Source organism: Diabrotica virgifera, chromosome 3 (genome assembly GCF_917563875.1).
Source record: "Diabrotica virgifera virgifera chromosome 3, PGI_DIABVI_V3a".
NCBI classification, from domain to species: domain Eukaryota; kingdom Metazoa; phylum Arthropoda; class Insecta; order Coleoptera; family Chrysomelidae; genus Diabrotica; species Diabrotica virgifera.
The window spans coordinates 206,231,054-206,253,918 of record NC_065445.1 but is presented as its reverse complement, the minus strand read 5'-3'; the positions used below and the strand labels follow the sequence as shown (position 1 = coordinate 206,253,918).

Here is a 22,865-nt window from a genome sequence, read left to right as displayed (position 1 = left end):
ACAATTTTGAAAAGAAAAAAATTCATTGCACATTTCTATTTGATAAAAAGTTGTAACTTCAGAGAGTTGTAATTTTAACCCTTAACTGGTCCGGCGTCGTCTGACAGACGATTCAATAATTTTGATTATTTTTTATTGGAAATTGGCACCGCCCACAGGCAAGTCGTTCTATCTAATCCTTAAACTATTGGAGCTTGACAAGTGGGTGTATTTGAGACAAGTTTCTCTCAGTTCCTAAAAAGTTATCGCAACAGTTAGGTTGAGAGTAGTTTCTCAGACGACGCCGGACCGTTTGTGTCACTTTTTTGTGTTCATACTTGGAGTTCAAGAAGAGCAAGAGGATGTTCTTATTTTAGAAAAAGCGCAAGATTTGCAGTTTACGTCCTTGTAGAAAGCGCAGGATGACAAAATACCTGTGCTTGAGTTGCAAAAAGCCTGTTTGTTTGGGATGTATAAAACCACTACCTATGTAAAAATTGCATAATAAAATAGGTAAAGTTTGACTGATGCTGGAAACAAACATTTTTGATCGATTTTTATTTTACCTAGTTTTTTGTTTAGTGTGCAGTTTGAACATCTATCCTAGAAATACATTTTTTTTCGCATGTTGTTTTTTATATTTTTTTTATTTACTTTACAAAACTATGTACTTTTTCACAAATATTTGTGCGGATTTCAGTTTTATTTTAATATTTTTTTCTTAACAAAAATAATGCCCAAATCTAATACGTTCACTTTTACATAAACATATCAAGGTATGTTTGTAACATTTATTCTTAATAAAAAAATTATTTTCGAGTGTTGTTTTGCTTTCTTGAAAAGAGTAGTTTCGCAGACGACGCCGGACCATTTACGCTACTGCTACAGTACCGGACCAGTTAAGGGTTAAAATCATGTTTTTCATCTTAATTTTATTTGAATGTTGATGCATGGCACAGCATATCGTCCACAAATTTTTCATATTATCATCATCAGCCTCTCTCAATCCACTGCTGGACATAGACCTCCCCTGTTTGTCTCCAAAGTGTTCTATCTTGTGCTTTCTCTATCCAGTTTTTTGTTGTCTTTCGTAAGTCGTCTTGCCATCGTGTTGGTGGTCTTCCTCTGCTACGTTTATCGGCTCTTGGTCTCCATTGTTAAGTAGAAATGACCCATTTTTAAGTAGATTTAAAATATCCTAGAAGCAGTTGCATTTAACTGGTGGCAATTGAATCGGCTTTTAACTAACTTATTTACTAAAAATACTACCGGACTACCGGAGATGTATTTAGACTTATTTGTTTAAGGTTAAATAAAAACGGATATTTATAATATGCAATTCAATGATATTGATAAACCTAAAAATGAAGCTTAATCGAAAGTTCTCCAAAATGTTAGAGAGAAGTTTGGAGATACTTTGAGGGAAAAATTTACTTAGAGAAAACTGAACAAGTGAAGATTATGTCCTATACTAAACATAGTTAAGTTTGGTTTTTCCATTTTAGTGGGGACTTTCCAGTTTTTAATTTAATTTTTCATTTTCAAAAATTGTTTTTCCGATGATAGCGCCTTCTATCCATGATTCGAGAAATTATCTTGAATAAAAGATACTTATTTTTACGTGAGAAATTCAAATTTGCAATTAAAAAGGGGATTCCTATTTAAGATTTAAAGTAACCCCCCATCCTACTTCCGTGGAGGTCATGTTTGGTGTCATTCGATAGATTTCTCAAAAATATTGAACACATATTTTTCAGTTTTTCGATCTGATAATGAAATGAACATTATTCATTTCGTAAAATATTCGCTTTTTTTGTGAAATTTTGTGACTCGCCAAATTCCTTACGCCCCGCCCAAATCGTCAGATTTTTGAAAAATACACTGTTATTCATTTACTTAACTTATCTTATTTTTGTCTGAGTATTCCGGTATTTCCGGTATTTCCGAGTATTTTTAAATATATTTTTTTAAGGATTGCCCCCAATGCACGTCCCATGTGATTTTCTGCTGGGCTCGAGTGACGCCCAAAATCGCATCTTGGGCTCCCCTACCATAGCTATGTGTTATTTTTTATTGTTTTTTTATTATCTTATTTTTCATATTTTTTTTTGAGAATAAAGGAATTAACGGTGAGAAATTTTTAAATTGTCAGTCTGTATGTATTACTACTATATGAGAATAGGCACCAAAAATGAAACGATCACATGGAGCCCATCTAATTAATCTAATAGATGACATCGTCAAAATTAATTTACGTGGTAATTACTCACCTATTGAATCATTTTATGTTTAATTAGAATATCCCATATTGCAATACTTTAATTAAGTTCGCTAAAATCAGACAAACAAAATAGAACAACACATTTCCATTACATAATTCTTTAATATGATTTTTATTACTGCTCTCACGCATCACGCATCAGTAACCATGAGTGCATTGGCGTCTATACAGAACGGTGATCGAAAATGAATGTTATATGATGCATACATATGTAACAGTGAAAATGTTTAAACGTATCTAAAATTATGTACAATTGAGAGGTAGCTAAAGACAAATTTTTGGAGGATAAATGCAAGGAATTAGAACAGTTGAATGAAAAACATGATCCATTTTTAATATATTTAAAAAAGTTAGAGAAGCAACTGGTCTTTATCATAAGAAAACTCCACTAACTATAACGGTGGGAAAGCAAAATAAGAGTAGGTCCTAAAACCAAAAAAAGTTAAGTAAAGTTTTCCATTTTAGTGGGGACTTTCGATTTTTAATTTAATTTTTCATTTCCAACAATCGTTTTTTAGATTACAGCGCCATCTATCCATATTTCAAAAAAATATCTCGAATAACATTACTTATTTTTACGTAGGGAATCCATTATATATATAATATGAATTTGTTTTTCTTGGGTTTAGGTTCAGAGATTATATTTTAAATTTTGGAACCAGATTTTATTTTCCATTTACAATCAACGTTTTGGCGGATATCTCTCGCCTTTGTCAAGATTGATTCTAAAATTTTTTACAAATGAAATACAATACATTATTTCAGAAAATTATTAAAAATTTACCAAACAGGTTAAATGACACACTAACGACGATGAACAGACACAAATTAAAAATTGAGTGTTGATATCTCATTGCTTACTGTCCTAACATATTTTATAGTTAATTACAGGAGCATCCCTTTACAACACTTTGCATCCCTTTACAACATGTTGTAAAGGGATGCAAAGTGAAAATATGTTATTTTAAAAAATTTTTTGATGGTGTGATTTATTAATAATTAAATCAGATTAAAATAAATTCTATTCAGGTTGTCCGTGTCTTTCTGATTGAGTTTTTGTTTCTTTTTATTTCTATTGATTAGTAAATCTCCCTCTTCTTTTTGTTCTTTTTGGTTTTTAAAATTTTTGTGTTTTCGAAGTCAAATGTATGCTTCTTCCCATTCTCATGTTTTGTCAGTGCAGTGGTGTTGTTTTTGTCGTATTTGTTGGAACGAATTCTGGATTTAAGCAGTTGACTAGTTTGCCCAATATAGACACCATCACAGTTTGTACAAGGTATCTCATAAACAACATGCGATTTTTTGAGTATGGGAGTTTTTGTTTTCAGTTTGGTGAAATATTTATTTAAAAGGTTGTTGCCTTTATGACTATATCGACTGCAGACGATATAGTCCTGATTGCAGACGATTTGGGACAAACAAGGAACATGTTGGAAAAACTTAGTACAGCCTGTCATAAAATAGGCTTAAAAATAAAAACAAAAATAAAATATATGACGTACTTAGTACCAAATAAACACCTTGAAATACAAAATGAACAAATAGAACTAGTAGACAAATATATATATCTAGGTCACGAAATTAAGATAGGTAAGGACAATCAAACAACCGAAGTATCCAGAAGAATAATACAAGGATGGGCAGCATACGGAGCTCTTAGGAACGTTTTTAAGAGTGACATTCCAACTAATATTAAGAAAAAAGTTTTCGACCAATGCGTGCTACCGGTGATCACCTATGGTGCAGAAACATTATCGCTCACAAAGAAAAACGCACAAAAGCTAAGAGTAGCGCAGAGAAGAATGGAGCGATCAATGATAGGGGCCACTCTGCGAGACAGGATTAGAAACGAAGATCTACGAGCTAAGACCAAAGTCATAGATGTCATTGAAAGAAGCTGTAACTTAAAATGGAAATGGGCTGGACACGTTGCCAGAATGAAGGACGGAAGATGGACTCGTAAACTAGTTGAATGGAGGCCAAGAGTCGATAAACGTAGCAGAGGAAGACCACCAACACGATGGCAAGATGACTTACGAAGGACAACAAAAAACTGGGTACAGCAAGCACAAGATAGAACACTTTGGAGACAAACAGGCGAGGCCTATGTCCAGCAGTGAATTGAGAGAGGCTGATGATGATGATGCCTTTATGAGCCACTGTTATGTTATGTTGGGCTAGAAGATGCATCAGTTTTTCGGATACACCTTTTATATATGGAAGAGTTGTATACGTAGTCTTGGTTCTACTACTTTTGTTGTAGTTTGTGTTATCATAAAATTTGTTTATTCTTGATATAAATACCGATTCGATTAGATGTTCAGGTTATGCATTATACTTAGGAGGGCATATTACTTAGGAGGGCATTTTTTGCTATTTTTATTGCAGTTGGCCTGTATTCTGGATCTTTTAGCTTTATAGATCTATAAGCAAGATCTATAATTACCGACTTCTTCTGGGAGAGTTAATGTCCCAGTAAAGATAATGAATTCTATAGTTTTTTAAGATTTTTATGATTGGTTGCACTATGAACATTTAAAGGTTTACTCTCTAACCTAATCAGTTGTTCACATTCACACAAATTAAAAAGGACATTTATCGAAATGTCCTAAATTTTCCTTAATGATTTCTCTATTAATGTTAAAGGTGACATCAAAAATCTGAGTGATATTTATCATCTTTTACTCAGATCAGGTACCAGCGATAGATCGAATTTACATGACTCCAACTTGACTGATAATACGTAGTGTCAATATCAATAATTCTTATAATAAAACATAATTGTTTGTTTGCCAGTTAATCAACAATAATTATAATTTTTAAAACTTTTAAATAAATAGAATATGTAATTGTGAAACATGAAATTACTTTGCGGTACATTCTCTTGAAATATTTACATAAATAAACCCTAATATTTTTAACAAAATAAGTTATCAATCGAAGTAACACAGAAAACGACAATAAATGTCGTTCCCATACCACCAGATTGACAACAGGTGGAATACTTTCTTTGGTTATAACTTACTTTCTTTTTCGGTAGATGGCTGTAGTTCATCCGTGACATTTCTTTCTTTGCAATTCGGAAAGGCCGAAAGTATGATACGTGGATAAATCGGAGAGAAGCGGATATGGGACTACTGGTGAGGGGGAAAAGACCTCCGAAACCGGTATAGACTCTTCCTACACTCTCCGATTTAACGAGAGTATTATGCAGCTGATGAATTTTCGTGTTACAAAGAAATTGAAAATGTTTATACAGTCGTAATATTTTTGCTTATAATACTTTTTGTCCGTACCGACTGGGTGTTTTGGTACTTTTGGTACAAATGAACCTACACGTATATTCATGAGCATGCGCTCAATATAACACCGAACGGGAAATTTCAGAAAAGAAGGACATATTTAAATATTCATTGTTCTCATCTATATGAAAATTTACATCTAATATAAAGACTCTGGGCTAATTAGCAAAATTCATAGAAAATTTATTTACCAGCAATTTTATTGCTGGAATCGAATTATAAGATCCTATATATTAATAATATAGGTATGCAAAGTCCGCAGATAGTGTGCTACTTTTTTTATACACAAAATGGCGCCGACAAATCGTATTTTTAAATTATTTCTCTATAACTCCGAAGATTTTAACTTTAGAACAAAAATAGTCAAATAAAAATTCACCGCAATTAAATTATGCATAGAGATAAGTTTTTCCGGATTTGCTGCGACGAAAATTTTCCTCGGAAAATGCTGGTTTTCCCAACAAAATCTTTAATTTTCAAATAAAATTTTAGATAAGTAATTATCTACCAATAATTAAATAATTTGGTAACTCAAAAGCCTTCTTGGTTTAGATTATAGTTCCAGAAGCTAGTGAAAATTGAACAAATATTTTAGCAACAATTCAATTGTTAATTAACAATTTACGATCGCAATAATAACCAAAATAATCACGATACATTGATCAAACTTATAAAGATTATAAAGATGAGATGCTTATTTAATAATTTATGGACAAAATATAAATTTTTCGTTTTTTTGCATAATCTTTAAATTTTGAAGAAAAAAAAATAGTTATAATACGCTGGTCTATTTAGTAAAGTACAAAGAAAGTTTATTTACTAGCAATTTTATTACTGGAATCGAATATTATGATCCTATATATTAATAATAGTATGCAAAGTCCGCAGATAGCGTGCTCCTTTTTTTTTGTTAACAAAATGGTGCCCCCCAATTCGTGTTTTTTTTTCAATTATTGGTCTATAACTCCGAAGATTTTAACTTTACCCCGAAAACACTCAAATAAAAATTCATGCCAATTTAATTCTACATAGAGGCATGTTTTTCCTGATTTGCTCCGATGAAAATTTTCCTCGGAAAATCTGGGGTTTCCCAACAAAATCTCGAATTTTCAAATAATTTATTGAACTAAAATGTGATGTCACTAAAATGTATATTATCACGGACTTACCTTTTTTATATCATTTGTGACGCACAGAAAAATGCTCATGAAAAGAAGCATATAATACTATAATTTTATTTATTAAGTGTACGTCGCACGGTGGTCGTCGCTTTGAGTGAAAATTTTAGCTACAGTACTGTATTAGTCTACTTTCGCGCGTGTAAATTACAAAAAAATATATTTATAATCTTTAATTAAAATATAACCATTAAACTAATAATCGATATTTTTTGTAAATAATTAGTTTGTACTTTAAACTCACTTTTACGCTTTGAAATAATTAAAAAAATATACAAACAACGTAGTAATCGTATGTTAATTTGCTGTTTAATAACTTTTTTGCAAATGGCTGCAAAAAAGTTTTGAAGCATTCATTTTCAAGGTATTCGAAATACGCATTTTAACTATTTTTTAAAATTAGAATATAATAAAAACTTTCTGAGAAACGTTAATTTGTTTATAACTATTTTTTTTAACATTTAAAGATTATGCAAAATAATAATAAAAAATATATTTTGTCGACAAAATGTTAAATAGGCATCTCATATTTTTAAGATTTCAAAGTTTGATCAGTGTATCATAATTATTTTGGTTATTATTGCAACCGTAAATTATTAATTTACAATTGAATTGCTGCTAAAATATTCGTTCAATTTTCACTAACTTCTGGAACTATAACCTAAACCAAGAAGGCTTTTGAGTTACCAAATTATTTAATTATTGGTAGGTAATTACTTATCTAAAACTTTATTTGAAAATTAAAGATTTTGTTGGGAAAACCCGCGTTTTCCGAGGAAAATTTTCATCGAAGCAGATCGGGAAAAACATATCTCTATGCAGAATTTAATTGCGGTGAATTTTTATTTGAGTGTTTTTGTTGTAAAGTTAAAATCTTCGGAGTTGTAGAGCAATAATTGAAGAAAACACGATTTTCGGGCGCCATTTTGTTTATAAAAAAAGTAGCACTCTATCTGCGGACTTTGCGTACCTATATTATTAATATATATAATCATAAGCTTCGATTTCAGCAATAAAATTGCTGGTAAATAACTTCTCCCCAAAATGGCCTATTCTCCGATAATCAGCCCAGACTAAAAATGTAGTTATTTACTAGTGTAATTGGTTCCTTGAATAAATACTTAATTGATTGTGACCTAGTCATAATCTTCCTAAATAAGGTGTTGTGTTTTCCTTTTTTACTTTCAAAAAAAAGGAGATATGTTTTCTTGCATATCGTCTTTTTTAATACGGAACAACGTGATTCTACAATTCTACGTATTGGTAAAGAAAACTAACATTTTACATGGAATATATGTGGCTTATTGACATTTTCCTTATTTCAGCGCTGAAGAAGTGAATAAAAATTCACGAAAACGTTAGGCCGTACAACTGATACACATTGAGTTTTGGTTTGCAGATTTCCATAATATTTAAAACTCTACTCCTACATACATGTTTCAACTGATATGACTAGAGTTGGCTTTCGATTAATTTTGCTTGCATTTTTGAAAGACAGTAGTTATACAAGGTATATTTAGATATATTAATTTAAATAATATATAAATATTCAAACAAAAAATTAAATATTACATTTTAGTTAATCCTACTACAATCTATTTTTCAAAGATATACACACTCCATTCTTTGACACAAGGATCGTTTCTGGAGATAACTGCAATTTCTTTTGACTGGCTGAAGGATATAGCTCAAAGTTTCTTATTACTTTTGATAACGTACTCTTCATTTCCAGCATAGCAAACCTTTGACCTGAAAAATTAATCATTACTCCATTAAAATGATACATCTTTTAAGCTGTACCTTGCATTTGTTAGAGGAGTCAATTTTATTTCTTTATTGTGTAGGGGGGTTCAGTAGAAGCTTAAGTTCAAGTTTTTGGGGTCGTCACCCTTATCCCCGGCCGCCATATTGGAAAAGGGGTGCAAAGGGCTTTCGTGCTGTATCCCCTAAACTAGCAATCCTACAGAAAACTTCATGAAACTTAAAATGTAGCAAATTAAATTTTCTACAATTTTATATCTATTACTTTTTATAGTCAAGTGAACAACAAAAAAGTTATAAACAAAAATAAGAGACAATTTTGTAAGAAGTTTCCTTTTGGAGGTTATAACTTTTTTTTCGTTCATTTCACAATAAAATAACAGTTTAGCGATTTTGTAGAAAATTTTTCCAATGAACAATGTTCACTATAAAGTTGTTTAATTTTATTTATTATCTAGGTTTTACAGCGCTCCAAACTTGACCATATTCTCGAATTCTCATAGGAATACAATAAAAACAATACTTTTTTATCTATATATTAGGCAAGCGGCATCAACCGTTATGGCGACCACGAAAATCAAATTTAAGGTGAATGACCAATTTTGATCTATTTTTATGTTTTCGAGTTCGCTGAATCCGAATATGAAGTTTATTTTTATCTAGAGTTCGTGGAACATGTTCAAAAATCAAATTTTATACAAGAATGCCAAAAATCAATTTTGATGATTTTTCAAATTTACCTCGCTGAAAATTTTACTAAAATTTTTGAAAATTTTACTGTGTCATTCTTGAAGTATGTAAATAACAATGAAATTTGTCTAAAATATTTAAACACATTAAAAAAGGAATTGTTGATTTTTAAACATTTTGTCATCATATTTCGTTAGTTTCATGTTTACTTAAAAAAGTTGAGCGACAAACTTTTAAGTTTATAATTTTAACCAACCCGGTTAATACCGGGTGTTCACTTATATTTTCCCCCATTTTAACTGCCTATAACTTCTAAACGGCTCAAGATAAAAATATGCGGTTTTCACTGAAATGTTTTATTTTAGTAAAAGTTTTGTCTGAATGGATTGAATTTTTTATATCGCTTTCAAATACGAAATAAAATATGGCGGATTTTTGAAAAAAACGTTGTTGACTTTTTTTTAATGGAACATCAAGTATATTCTTCTTTAAATTGAAAAAAAGGTCATTCACCTAACTAGCGATATAAAGTTTTTCAAAATCGGTTGTCAAATCACTGAGTAATTAATTTTTAAAATATGAGGTGCAACATGGATATCACATATACCTCGTCCAATTTACTTACCGTTGCACGTCATCCGCGCCATAGCCTGTGACACGATACCAACTCGAAATATTTAGGCGGTGAATGTGTTCTTTTTTAGAATCAAAATGATTCTAAAGGGGAACACACCTACCGCCTAGATATTTCGTGTTGGTATCGTGTCACAGGCTATGGCGCGGATGACGTGCAACGGTAAGTAAATTGGACGAGGTTACCTAAATAACATAACTAACCAAATTATATGATTTCCACATTGCATCTCTCAATTTAAAAATTAATTGCTCGGTCATTTGACAACCGATTTTAAAATTTTTTATATTGCTGGATAGATAAATGACCGTTTTTTCAAGTTTTTAGGTAAGTGAACATTTTTATATCGCTTTTAAATAAAACATGGCGGATTTTTAAAAAGAAACGTTGTTGACTTTTTTTATTAAAACACCCAGTATATTTTTTTGCATCTTGAAAAAAAGGTCATTTACCTATCCAGCGATATAAAAATTTTTAAAATCGGTTGCCAAATGACTCAGCAATTAATTTTTAAACTGAGAGATGCAATGTGGAAATCACATAACATAATATCATTTTGCTCAGTTATGTTATTTAGGTATGTGATATCTATGTTGCACCCCTCATTTTAAAAATTAATTACTCTGATTTGACAACCGATTTTGAAAAACATTATATCGCTAGATAGGTGAATTACCTTTATTTCAGTTTACAAAAAAATATACTGGGTGTTCCATTAAAAAAATCAACACCGTTTTTTTCAAAATTCCGCCATTTTTTTTGTATTGGAAAGCGATATAAAACATTCAATCCATTCAGACAAAACTTTTACTAAAATGAAACATTTCAGCGAAAACCGCATATTTCTATCTTGAGCCGTTTAGAAGTTATAGTCAGTTAAAATGGAAGAAAGTATAAGTGGACACCCGGTATAATGTATGAAGAAGTTTTTTGGAAAATTTTAAGTCAATTTATACAATAGGACAAAAGTTATGTTACTTCAGATACAAGTGGCACACCCCAAAAAACGCTTATACCTCGAGATCCTGCCCACGGTGTGGTGAATGGCTAATTTTTATCATACTTTAGATTTTGACATCAAAAATCGTTTTTTTGCTCTTCTTAAGAATTTTGCATTTTGCGGTTGCGTCATTCTTCTTCTAAACCGGCGTATTGGTCCTCAAACAACTTCTTGGACATTTTCTATAAAAGGCTTAGGGTTGTAAGTTTTATAGTGGGGAGAAAGATCAAAATCAGATTAATAATAGCACAGGAATGTTAAAATCATAGTAAATTGTATGAATAAAAAATATATATAGATAGAAAAGTAAGCCTAACTTTTGTTTTTATTGTATCCCTATGAGCATTCGAGAATCTGGTCAAGTTTGGAGCGCTGTAAAACCTATATACATAAATAAATAGAATTAAAAAACTTTATAGTAGAAATTGTTCGCTGAAAAACCTTCTACAAAATTGCTGTACCTAATGTTATTTTATTTTAAAATAAACTGAAAAATAGTTATATAAACTCCAAAAGGAAACTTGTTAAAGAATTTTTACATATTTTTGTTTATATCTTTTTTGTTAATCACTTGACGATTAAAAGTAATAAAAACAAAATTGTACACAATTTAATTTGATACATTTGATGTTTAATTAGATTTTCCGTATGGTTGGTAGTTTACGAGATATAACGCGAAACCCCTTTGCACTCTATTTGCAAGATGGCGGCCGGGGGACAGGGGTGGTGACCCCAAAAACTTGAACTTAATCTTTAACTGATCCCCCCTACACATTAAAGAAATAAAATTGACTCCTCTAACAAATGCAAGGTATGGCTTAAAAAATGTAACATTTTTACGGACTACATTGAAAGTCAGATATTTATTATATTTTGATACACATCACCAAAGTAAAATGAAAAACAAAACCTAATACGAATTATACCAAAAAAAAACATTTAGACTAAGAGCCGGGATAGCTAAAATTTGCCATATAATCATTCTAGGCACAATAAGACCCTATAACTTAAATAGTAGAACATCAAAGCAAACGTATGAGCCCTATGCCGTCACTTTTCAGTGGTACATGCGCCGACAGTGGCGCATTAAACTTTTCACCTATGGATGGGACGAATAAATTCAAAGGTACTCTCCCTCACTTCCATAATTTAGTTTTTTTCATTGATTTAAGTTCTATGTGAATAAAAATAAGACTCAGAGCAATTGTAACCCTCCAGTACCCTTCCCCCTCCCCCTAAGTGAGGCCTTTACGAAGTATGTCTATTTTGTACAGACTCCTAGGTTGAGTGTACATAACCTCAATTTTTTATATATTTATTTATTTACAGGGTGATTGATTAGTAGCTCCGCTATAGTAATAGATAGCAATAAAAGTTAATAACAAAAATTTTAGGCACCTTTGAGCTTCACATTACAAAATTAGATAGAATGTTACAGGGTGTTCGATAACACAGTGGCAGACCTAACTTATGTTTATTAAATAGATCACCCTATATTTTATTCTATATTCGAAATCCTGTTAACTTCTCCATCACAAAAATATAAAGGTTTATAATGTTATACAGGGTATTATAACCAATTTTGTATGAAAATCGTAACAAGTTCAACTCCCTGTATAAATAAAAATAAGCACAACAGCAATGGTTTATTAATGCCATATTTTTTTATTTATTGTCAAAATTTTTAAGAATTATTGATATTGCTAATTTGCTTTATATCAAATACAGGGTGAGTCAAAACGCAAGTACATTATTTTCTCAGTAATGTTAAATAGAACACCCTCTATTTTATATCATTATTGAAAAGTAACATTAACGTACTTTAATTTTTATATAACATTCCCTATGCCCAAATTTATTAGTTTTCGAGATATTCTCATTTTTCAGAGCAAATTATTTTAGGTGTTTAAATTTATCTAAATTTTAAGTAAGCCATGACTGAATTGACAATTGAAGATTACCGATTATCAATCCGGTAATCAATGTAACACTGTAGCAAATAAAGAAATAAAAATAATTTATTAGTCATACATTTTACAAACAAAAACACAACCACTATATGCAACATTTTTGAAACAATTAAAAACTATCTTTTTATGTAAATGCAACAAATAAACAAAGAAAATTAGTAATAAATTTTACAAAAAAACACACAAACACAAAATACAATATTTTGTGAAGACAATTAAACAATACTTTTGTATGTAAATGTAACAATGTAACAAATAAAGAACGAAACATAATTTATCAGTAATACATTTTGCAAAAAACATGTTTGAAAAAATAAGAAGCTACTTTTAATAAAATATTTTTAATATGTAATTACATTAAGGTGTTCAAAATTATCTCCTAACATATTTATGTACGCCTAAAAATGATCATTGAATGAGCTACTTACTCTACGGAGCATTTGTAAATTACAACATCGAAATACACTTTGTATTCTATTTTTCATCTCATCCCTTGTTGTTGGAGGTATTTTATAAACTTCATTATTGACGTAACCCCAAAAAAATCAGTCCAGTTTATTAAATTCTGGTGATTTGGGTGGCCACGCTACTGGTCCATTGAAAAATGAAAATATCATCGAAAACTAATAAATTTAGACATAGGAAATGTTATCTAAAAATTAAAGTACGGTAATGGTACTTTTCAATAGTGATATAAAATACAGGGTGTTCCATTTAAAATTACTGAGAAAATAAAGTACCTACTTGCGTTTTGACTCACCCTGTATTTGATATAAAGAAAATTAGCAATATCGACCATTCCTGAAAATTTAGACAATACGTTAAAAATATGGCATTAATAAACCATTGTTGTTTTGCTTATTTTTATTTATACAGGCAGTTGAACTTGTTACGATTTTCACATAAAATTGGTTATAACTTTGTAAATACCCTGTATAACATAACAAACTTTTATATTTTTGTGATGGAGAAGTTAAGAGGATTTCGAATTTAAAATAAGATATAGGGTGTTCCATTTATAAATAAAACAAAAATTTGGTCTGCCACTGCGTTATCGAACACCTCGTAACATTCGAACTAATTTTGTAATGTGAAGCTCAAAGGTGGCTAAAATTTTTGTTATTAACTTTTATTGCTATCTATTACTATAGCGGAGCTATTGAGCTTTACCCTACTAATCAATCACCCTATATTATAAAAAAAGCGTTTAACTTTTTTTGGAGATGGCAGCAGGTTTAATTTCTTGTTTTGTGTATTTTATCAAACACTATATTTCTAATTTTATTCAGTTTTTCCGTAAGCTTTGGCCATCTGCAAAAATCCTAATAGTGTATAGCTGTTTTTTATGTTTTTGGGGGTGTGAACGTGTTTGTGCAATTCTTGAATGTTCTAAATGACTCAAAATAGGGATTATTCCTAAAGGACTTGAAAATCAATTATCTGATTTTTGAAGATGACGAACCTTTTTTCCAGAAAAATAATTTTTTTTGAGGTTATGTGCACTTAATCTACGTTGTGAAATTAATCTACGTGTATTTAAAAAATATACATGTTTTTTTAAAGTCTCAGCTTTGAATGCGTGTGAAATTTTTATATTCACTGCATCTCATCTAAAAAAATAAAAACGAAAAATGTCGTGTTCGATGGGGGAGGGAGAAGGAAGAGGAGTGGTGGATTAGAATTGCTCTTACCTACCTGCGCTTCTGCGCACTCCCATTCATTTTGTGGTTTTTAACGATTTCTATAAGTTTTGCTTACGTGTAGTATTAAAAATGGCTTCTGACGTGCGTTTTATTTGTGATAAAGTAGGGGAGGGTAGAGTTAAACGGAATATCTAAATTTTGAAATTAAATAAATTTTACAATTTTCGAACTGAAATTTTTTAAAAAACATTACTAGAGAACTGCTGTTCCCGCCAGTGGCGCACACCTACACCCCCTACACGCGATACTATATATACACGAAATTTTCGATTTTCTAAATCTGACTGAATTGAAAATTGGACCAACTCCCATCTTAAAGTTCAGGAAAAGACTCACCCATTCATATGTCAACCATCTTTGGTCCAAGGGTGTGGATTTTACGGCCCTTTCTATTTAGAGTCTGTTTTTCGTTCTCATCTCCAAAACTCCCAAAAACATCGAAAATTTAACTCCAATCTTTGCGGCTTCTGATAGAAGCGATCATTACCTTTCAAACGCATGTCTAATTTTGAAAATCGGTTATACCGTTCAAAAGTTACCGAGCTCAGAAATATGAGTCAATTTTTATTTAAAAAAGGAAAAATGTTTGTGGATATGTATGTATGTATGTATGTGTGTGGAAAAGTTAAATCGATCTGAATTTTTTTTCCTGCGTTTGAAGAGGGGGTGAGGGCTGATTCAGAACCGGTGTAGTTTGTGAGTTTTGACTACCCATAAGCCAGCTATAGGACTTGGTAGGTAAAAAACGGCATATTTTTGGCGGTATATATCTTCGGTTCAAGAAGAGACAGGAGAATAGTAAATATACCAAATTAATAGCGTTAAGTTAAGCTTTCAAATGGTGTTTAAACCCTTAGGATCAGACATACAAACGGCTCAGTATAGCTAAAAACTGAAAAACCAAACTTTGAAAATTTTGGTTTTTCGACAATTACTCAAAATTTCAACCTACGAATTACGCCAGTAACTGAGCGTTTGCAGAAGAACCCTAGACGAATCTAACGGTGTATACCTTATATCCGGCAAAATTCGAATTTTTAAGTTATAGGCTTCAGAATTATGATCAAATCTATTTCTTATGGGAAAAACGGTTTTTCAAGCTCAATAATTCCTCTAATAGCTTCAGTTATCATACTTGACCTTAGATGCATAAGATGCTACTTGTCAATACGTTTCAAACTCTTGTTTAGTTAACAAAATCGGTTAAGCCGTTTAGAAGTTATTAAGCTACAAAAGTATAATCAAATTAACGATTATTCCCTAAATGGTTTAAGTAGTTCAACAATTAATCAATTTTCTTTATTTCGTCTGACTTTTACAAGTATTGAAATGCGTCAAATACAATATATGATCAGTAAAAACTATAAGTACCTACATAAAAACAGTTAACATAAAAACATATAAAATATACACAAAAGCATACAAATTGTTAAAAAGATGCCTGCGAGTATTCCTCTAACGAATAGAAAGTGTTTACCAGAAGTAAGTCCTTAACTGTTCTCTTAAATACATAAATATTTGACTCTTTAACATAATTAGGTAATTTATTATACAAACGAACGCATGTTGGGGGTAAGGACCCTTGCCCACAACGGTCAAGTGGCGAGCAGGGGTCACCAAATCATTTCCGTAACGAAAATTGTAGCCACTTATTAAGGAAACATCATTTCTGCAAATAAAATTGCATCTATGTGACTTTACATAAACAACAAAACTGAAAATATACAGCGAAATTACAGTAATATATTTAATTGTTTAAAAACTGGTCTACAGAAATCCAAGCGCCTTCTAAACTTCATGGTACGAATATTTTTTTTTAAGAACAAGCACCTCATTAATTCGCGAGCAATTTTCCCAACAAACTAAGCAATATTGCAAAATTGATTGTACATGAGCAAAATAGTAAAGTTTTAAGATATCTAGGGAGACAAAATTCCTAAGTTGCCATATAACATAACAGTGCACAGACAATCTTCTCACTAAATAATCAACGTGAGAGCTCCAAGACAAATTAGAATCCAGGTAAACACCTAACAACTTAGTGAAGTGGCTATTTACCACTGACCCATTGTCAAGTTTACTAATGTACTCATCTGCATAGTAGAAGGTGAAAAGGTTACCATATTGGTCTTTGATCTATTTAAGATTTTAAGGATCCTTTAAACAGTAATGAGTCATACTTTTTACAAGACAGTTTGCTTTTTGTACTACATGAAAAATATTATTGGAATTTAGTGCAACTATGGTATCGTCAGCAAATTGAGTGACATAACAGCCTGATTGCTGTTCCACGTTTTCTACTCGAACGCTTATTGCATCAGAAAAATTATCTAATGGATTCCGAAACAAACATGTTGAGCTATCGTTTATCAGTTGATTTAAATCATTGACAAAAATCAAAAATAAAAGAGGGCCAGTGATACTTCCCTGTGGAACTCCGGAGAGGACACTTTCTTCTGAAAAAAATATTATACTCCCATTCACATTGACCTTAATTTTTTGAAACCTTTTCGATAAAAATGTGTGGATCCACTTTAACGCAGTTCTTCTAACAACAATATGACAAAGTTTTTCCAGCAGTATTGGATGACTTACAGATTCAAAAGCTCGTGATAAGTCAAAAAACAAACAGATAACTTTATTACCCTTTTTAAAGTTCGATAAAATATGATTGCACAGCGCTAGTAGTGCATCTTGCACATTTATACCTTCACAGAAACCAAATTGAGACTTTTCTATAATGTTGTGCTTGTTAATATACGAGAGGAGACGTGTATCAAATGCCTTCTCGTATATTTTTGAAAACACAGATAAAAGTGATAGTCCTCGATAGTTATCAAATTTTGATTTGTCACCTTTTTTATGTATAGGCACAACTAAAGCAGTATTTAGAACTTGAGGAAAAATCCCTTCATGAAATGAAAGGTTTACTAGAAATGTTAATTGTTTATATATGTTATGAGATACATTAACATAGAATACGGGATTTCATCCAGTCCAGCCGAGGATTTTTTTGAGATATCTTTAATTATACTTTTTATTTCTTCATCACCAACAGGATAAAGGAAAAGGAGTGTATAGGCGAAGAAAGATTCTTAGGATTATAGTCAGGTGAAGTTTGACTAATTAAATTTTTTACTGAATTCGAAAAATGTTGACTGAAAGATTCTGTATGTCATGAGGGTCATCCACAGAAACTCCCAATTTTTTTTTAAATTTACTTGGGTATTTAGAAGCGTTTCGATTTTTACCTTCGATTTATGATGCGCCAAGCCTCAGCCGTACTATTCTGCGCATTCAGCATTTTATTATTAAAATAAGTTTGCTTGGCTAATTTAACTTTGTATTCATGATTTTTTTTTTTTTTTTAGAATGTTATACCGTATTCTGAGCTCATGACTTTCTGAATATTTTATAGATCTGAAAATGTCTCTAATAAAATATCCCTCATTTATTAAATTAGAAGTCAACCAGCCCTTATTTTTAGACTGTTTAGAAAATCGTCTAGTGTCCACCAATTGCAAAAAATTGTTTATCGAATAGTTCCATAATTTTTTCATAAAATATGCAAAATTTGTTATCCGAAGATAGATGTGAGTTTAGAAAGCCCCAAGATTCCCTAGAGAGCAATTGATTAAAATAATTAATATTAAGAGTGCTATTAAAATCACGTTTATAAACAATATTACCTCCCGAAAAAGAAGCATTCAAGTTGTATTCAACTTTCTGTAAAAAATGATCACTCACATCGGTATAAACAACAGAACAAGATAAAAAATTAATATTTACATTGCAGAAAATATTATCATTTACTGTTTTAGAGTCATTATGTATTCTAGTAGGTATATTCAAAAATACATTGATTTAAACCAGTGATTCCCAAAGTGGTCCAGGTGGACCCCGAGGGGTCCACGAGGGACTCAACGGGGGTCTACGTTGGAATGAAATAAAAATGGGGGTTCACAAGTTGCAAGTGGGGGTCCACGAAAATTTTATAGCGATTTGGTATTTATTTAAACAAATTTGCATTTTTTTATTGTAAAATATCAATGGAAAAAATGATATTTTAATAGTAGTGACACAAAAATGTTATTATAATGCATCATAACAAGTTATTTTGATTAAAAACAAGTTTTTGATCAAATTTTAGTGTAGAAAACGTTAAAATACCGTGTTTACATTTTCCTCCATTCCCAAAACACATGTCTTTCGATTTGACTGAAAATTTGCCCACAGATAGACAAAACACAGGACTTTAAGTGGATAAAAGAATTTGTATCGTTTAACAATACAAAAAAATACGTGGAATAATATGAACGTCAAAAATATAGGCGTCTACTGTAAGTACAATTAATTCGGAAAATATCGACCATACGAAAAAAATGGTAAAGAAAATTATAATAATTATTGTAAACACAATTTATTTGGATCAATTTCAGTTCCTACCATTTTTGTCGAAAAGTTGAGAATTGCGGAGATATTGAACAAAAACCACTGCTATCAAATCAATCAGGGCTTATGCTCGCGCCTTTACCGCATACGTACTACCTGAAATATTGATTTTAGCAAAACATGAAAGAGATCAAAATTGTATAAAATTTAATTCTCTCCATTTTTGTATAGGTACATTTTTATTATAAAACTAATAATAAACGAGATAATTCAATAATTATGCTGTAACTGTCACTCTTTCCCCCATAACTCGGAAAATATCGACAGCTCAAAAAAATTATACTAGAATAAATTATAGGAAATCATATTTTCCACAACTTCAGTCCTTACACTTGTTGTCGAAAAGTTAAATATAGCGGTGATAGGGAGCCAAAACGGTTCTCCTTTATTCGCGATTTTGAATTTTCACTACTATTGACCCCCTTAAGATTAGAAAAATAGAATCTTGCTTGGGTAGCTCGGCATGTAAGATCAAATGCTAACTTGACTGTACTATATGATTTTGACTCTTTATTGCACGTAACTTTTCTCGCATTGTAAAACTATACAAATTCTTTTAACCAATAAAGTCCTGTGTTTTGGCTATATGTGGGCAAATTTTCAGCCAAATAGAAGTATGTATTTTGGGAATGGAGGAAAATGAAAAAAAAAACAGTATTTTAAAGTTATCTACGCTAAAGTTTGATCAACAACTTGTTTTAACACAAAAAACTTGTTATAATGCCTAATAATCACATTTTGGACTCCCTTCTATTAAAACGTTATTTTTTCAATTGATAATTTACGATAAAAAATGCAAATTTGTTTAAAAAGATTCCAAATCACTGTAAAATCGCTTAAAATGATATTTTGAGAAAAGAAAAGAAGACGAAAAAGACCTGAAATGTCTTATTTTTACCTCCCCCCCCCCATGTTTTTCATTGGAAGTATCGTAAAAATGTAGCAGCAGGGGGTCCACCGAAACCAGTATATTTTTTAAAGTGGTCTACGAGAAAAAATAGTTTGGGAACCTCTGATTTAAACCATAAGAGGTAAAAGCATTTTTTAATCCTAATGCATCTATATTGTGCGCCTTTGGATCAAAATTTAAATTGAAGACACCACATATGAAAATTATATTACTTTTGTTTAATATTTCTGATAACATTTCGTCCATTTTATTTATGAAAGTTTGTGTATCTTTTGATGATCTGTAAAAACAGCCAACAGTTATAATGTTATTTTGATATTCCAAATCAATCAAGGCATACTCAAATATTTTATCAATCTTAGCAAGCGAACAGTTTTTAATAGCAAATTTTTTTTAACAAATATTTTTTTCAATCTATTTCGAATAGAAAAAAAAGCTAGTGTACATTCGATGAACACTAGATCATTTGGGAGATAATGCGACAAAGTCGACCATTTTTAAAGTTTAACGTGTAATCGAGAAACATTGCATTCAACTTTATACATTTAATTTATAAATAACTTTGAAAAACTCCTGATACAAGAATAATAAAAACCGCTGAACGCCGTAAAAATGAGTGGCGCATACAATATTCCAGCTACAAAAGATCTTCTTCTTCTTCTTTTTCTTCTTCTTTTTATATAGACATTACTCTGTCTGTTTTTCAATGTGCCGCCTCCAGTAAGTTGTCATTCCATCTTTTTCGTGGTCTTCCCACTGATCATCTTCCTATTGGGGAACCGTTTCTCGCCGTCCTTACTACTCTATTTGTTGTCGTTCGGCTTATGTGGTCGTTCCATTCTACTCTTCTGCTTTTCATCCAGTTATTAATGTTGTCCACCTTGTATCTCCTTCGTATATCTGCACTTCTAGCTCTATCCCACATCGTCTTACCATCGATTTTTCGCAATGTTTTCATCTCTGCTGTTTCTAGCATTCTTTTTGTCCTTTCTGTATCAGGTCGTGTTTCTGCCGCGTATGTCATTATTGGTCTGATGAATGTATTGTAAATTCTGCTTTTCACTTCTTTTCCGATGTTTTTATTTCTCCATATTGTTTCATTCAGGCAACCTGCGGCTCTGTTTGCTTTATTCACCTGATCTTCCACTTCTGTTTCGAGCTTTCCGTGGCTGCATAGTGTAATGCCTAGATATTTAAACTCCATGACTTGTTCTATTATTTGACTCCAGCTCTAATTTACACCTTATTAGATCTGCTGTTATAACCATGCATTTAGTCTTTTTTGGGGAAACTAACATGTTAAATGTTCTAGCGGTTATATTAAATTCGTGCAGCATACGTTGTAAATCATCTTCACTTTGAGAGATTAGTATTGCGTCGTCTGCATAGCAGATTATTTTAAGTTGTTTTTCTCCCATTTGCATCCTTTTTTTGTTCTTGCTTTTTTTATTATTTCGTCCATGATGAGGTTGAACAACAGAGGACTCGGGGAATCTCCCTGTCTTATCCCATTGCCAGCTTCAATTGGGTCAGTTAGCTCTTCATCTACTTTTACTTTTATTGTGTTGTTCTGGTAGATATTTTCGATCGTTTTAATTATTCCTAGAGGTACCTCTCTTGCGTACAATAAATGGATAACGTCCTTTAATTTGACCCTATCAAATGCCTTCTTAAGGTCCACGAAACATAAGTGTGCCGGTTTGTTGTATTCTAACGATTTTTCTTGAATCTGCCTCATTATAAATATGGCGTCGGTGCATGATCTTCCCGACCTAAAACCTTGTTCTTCTTCTGCTAATATTATAATTTTATTCAGTTTGTTTGTTATCACTTTGGTCGTTAATTTTAGTGTTGTGTTTAATAAATTAATTCCTCTGTAATTCTCCGGGTCCGATTTTTCTCCCTTTTTGAAGAGAGGTATTAGGATGCTTGATCTCCATTCTTGTGGTATTCTGTTTTGTTCTATTATTTTCTGGATTAGTTTTAATAATTGTTTGGTCATGTCTTGTCCTCCATACTTTAGGAGTTCATTCGATATTCTGTCCTCTCCTGGTGATTTTCTATTTTTTAATTTCCTTAATGCTTCCGTTACCTCTGCTTCTTCAATATTTGTTTCTTCGTTTGTTGTCACTTCAGGTGTTGGTGGTTCGTTATCGTTATCTTTAGCAAACAGAGATCGAAAATAGTCTTCCCAAGTTTCCTTCTGAATGTGTTTCGTTTTTATTAATTCGTTCATCTCTTTTCTTTGTCTTCTGATCATTCTCCATATTTTCTTTTGTGTTCCGTAAAAGTCGCGTTCCATCTGTTTTGAGAAATTCTCCCAGTGTTCTCTTTTTATTTTCTGACTAGAGTGTTTGTTTCGTTTCTAATTCTTTTATAGTGGTTGTATGCCTGTTGTGTTTGTTGTGTTCTGTATTGTAAAAGGTTTTCTTCTTTCTTCACATTTTATCTTCACTTCCTCTTGAAACCATGGAGTTTTCTTTTTTGATATATTGGTATTCGTTACTTTCCTCTCTCCAAGTGATTCTGTTGCTGCGTTAATTATGTTACTTTTGAGTTTTTCCCAGCTTTCCTCGATGTTATCGTTTTCTAGTATTTCATTATCAGCAATCTTCTCTGGTATTCTTTTTCTATATAAGTACTCCGTGGATTCCGTACTTAGTCCTTCAACTTTGATTTTTGTTTGTGTTGGTGCCACTCTCTGAGGTTTGAAACATTTCATGGTGATTCTAATTTTATATAATACTAGGCTGTGGTCACTACCTACATCTGCTTAGTTGAGGCATCTTACGTCAATTATTTTTGATGGATGTATATATCTGTTAGTTACAACATCTTTCATCATCTGTCATTGACTGGCTTTACAACTCGGGGTAAGTCTTCGCCGCATCCACTATGGTCCTCCATCGTCTGCGATCTTGTGCTTCGATTTGCCATTGTTGTACCCCAATCCTAGATAGATCGGTTTCAACATCATCCTTCCATCTTTTTCTGGGATTGATCTT

General features: G+C 31.5%; 1 protein-coding gene across 2 annotated transcripts in view; it reads right to left on the bottom strand.

Annotated features, from left to right (window-relative positions):
* Positions 1-8,241: 8,241 nt before the first annotated feature.
* Positions 8,242-22,865, bottom strand: part of LOC126881508 (cytochrome P450 4d2-like) — a 142,095-nt gene continuing 127,471 nt past the window's right edge. For both annotated transcript variants that reach the window (XM_050645801.1, XM_050645802.1), the window contains one exon: positions 8,242-8,489. In XM_050645801.1, coding sequence (XP_050501758.1) covers positions 8,329-8,489 — 161 coding nt within the window. In that variant the 3' untranslated portion in view covers positions 8,242-8,328. The remainder of the gene's footprint in view (positions 8,490-22,865) is intronic.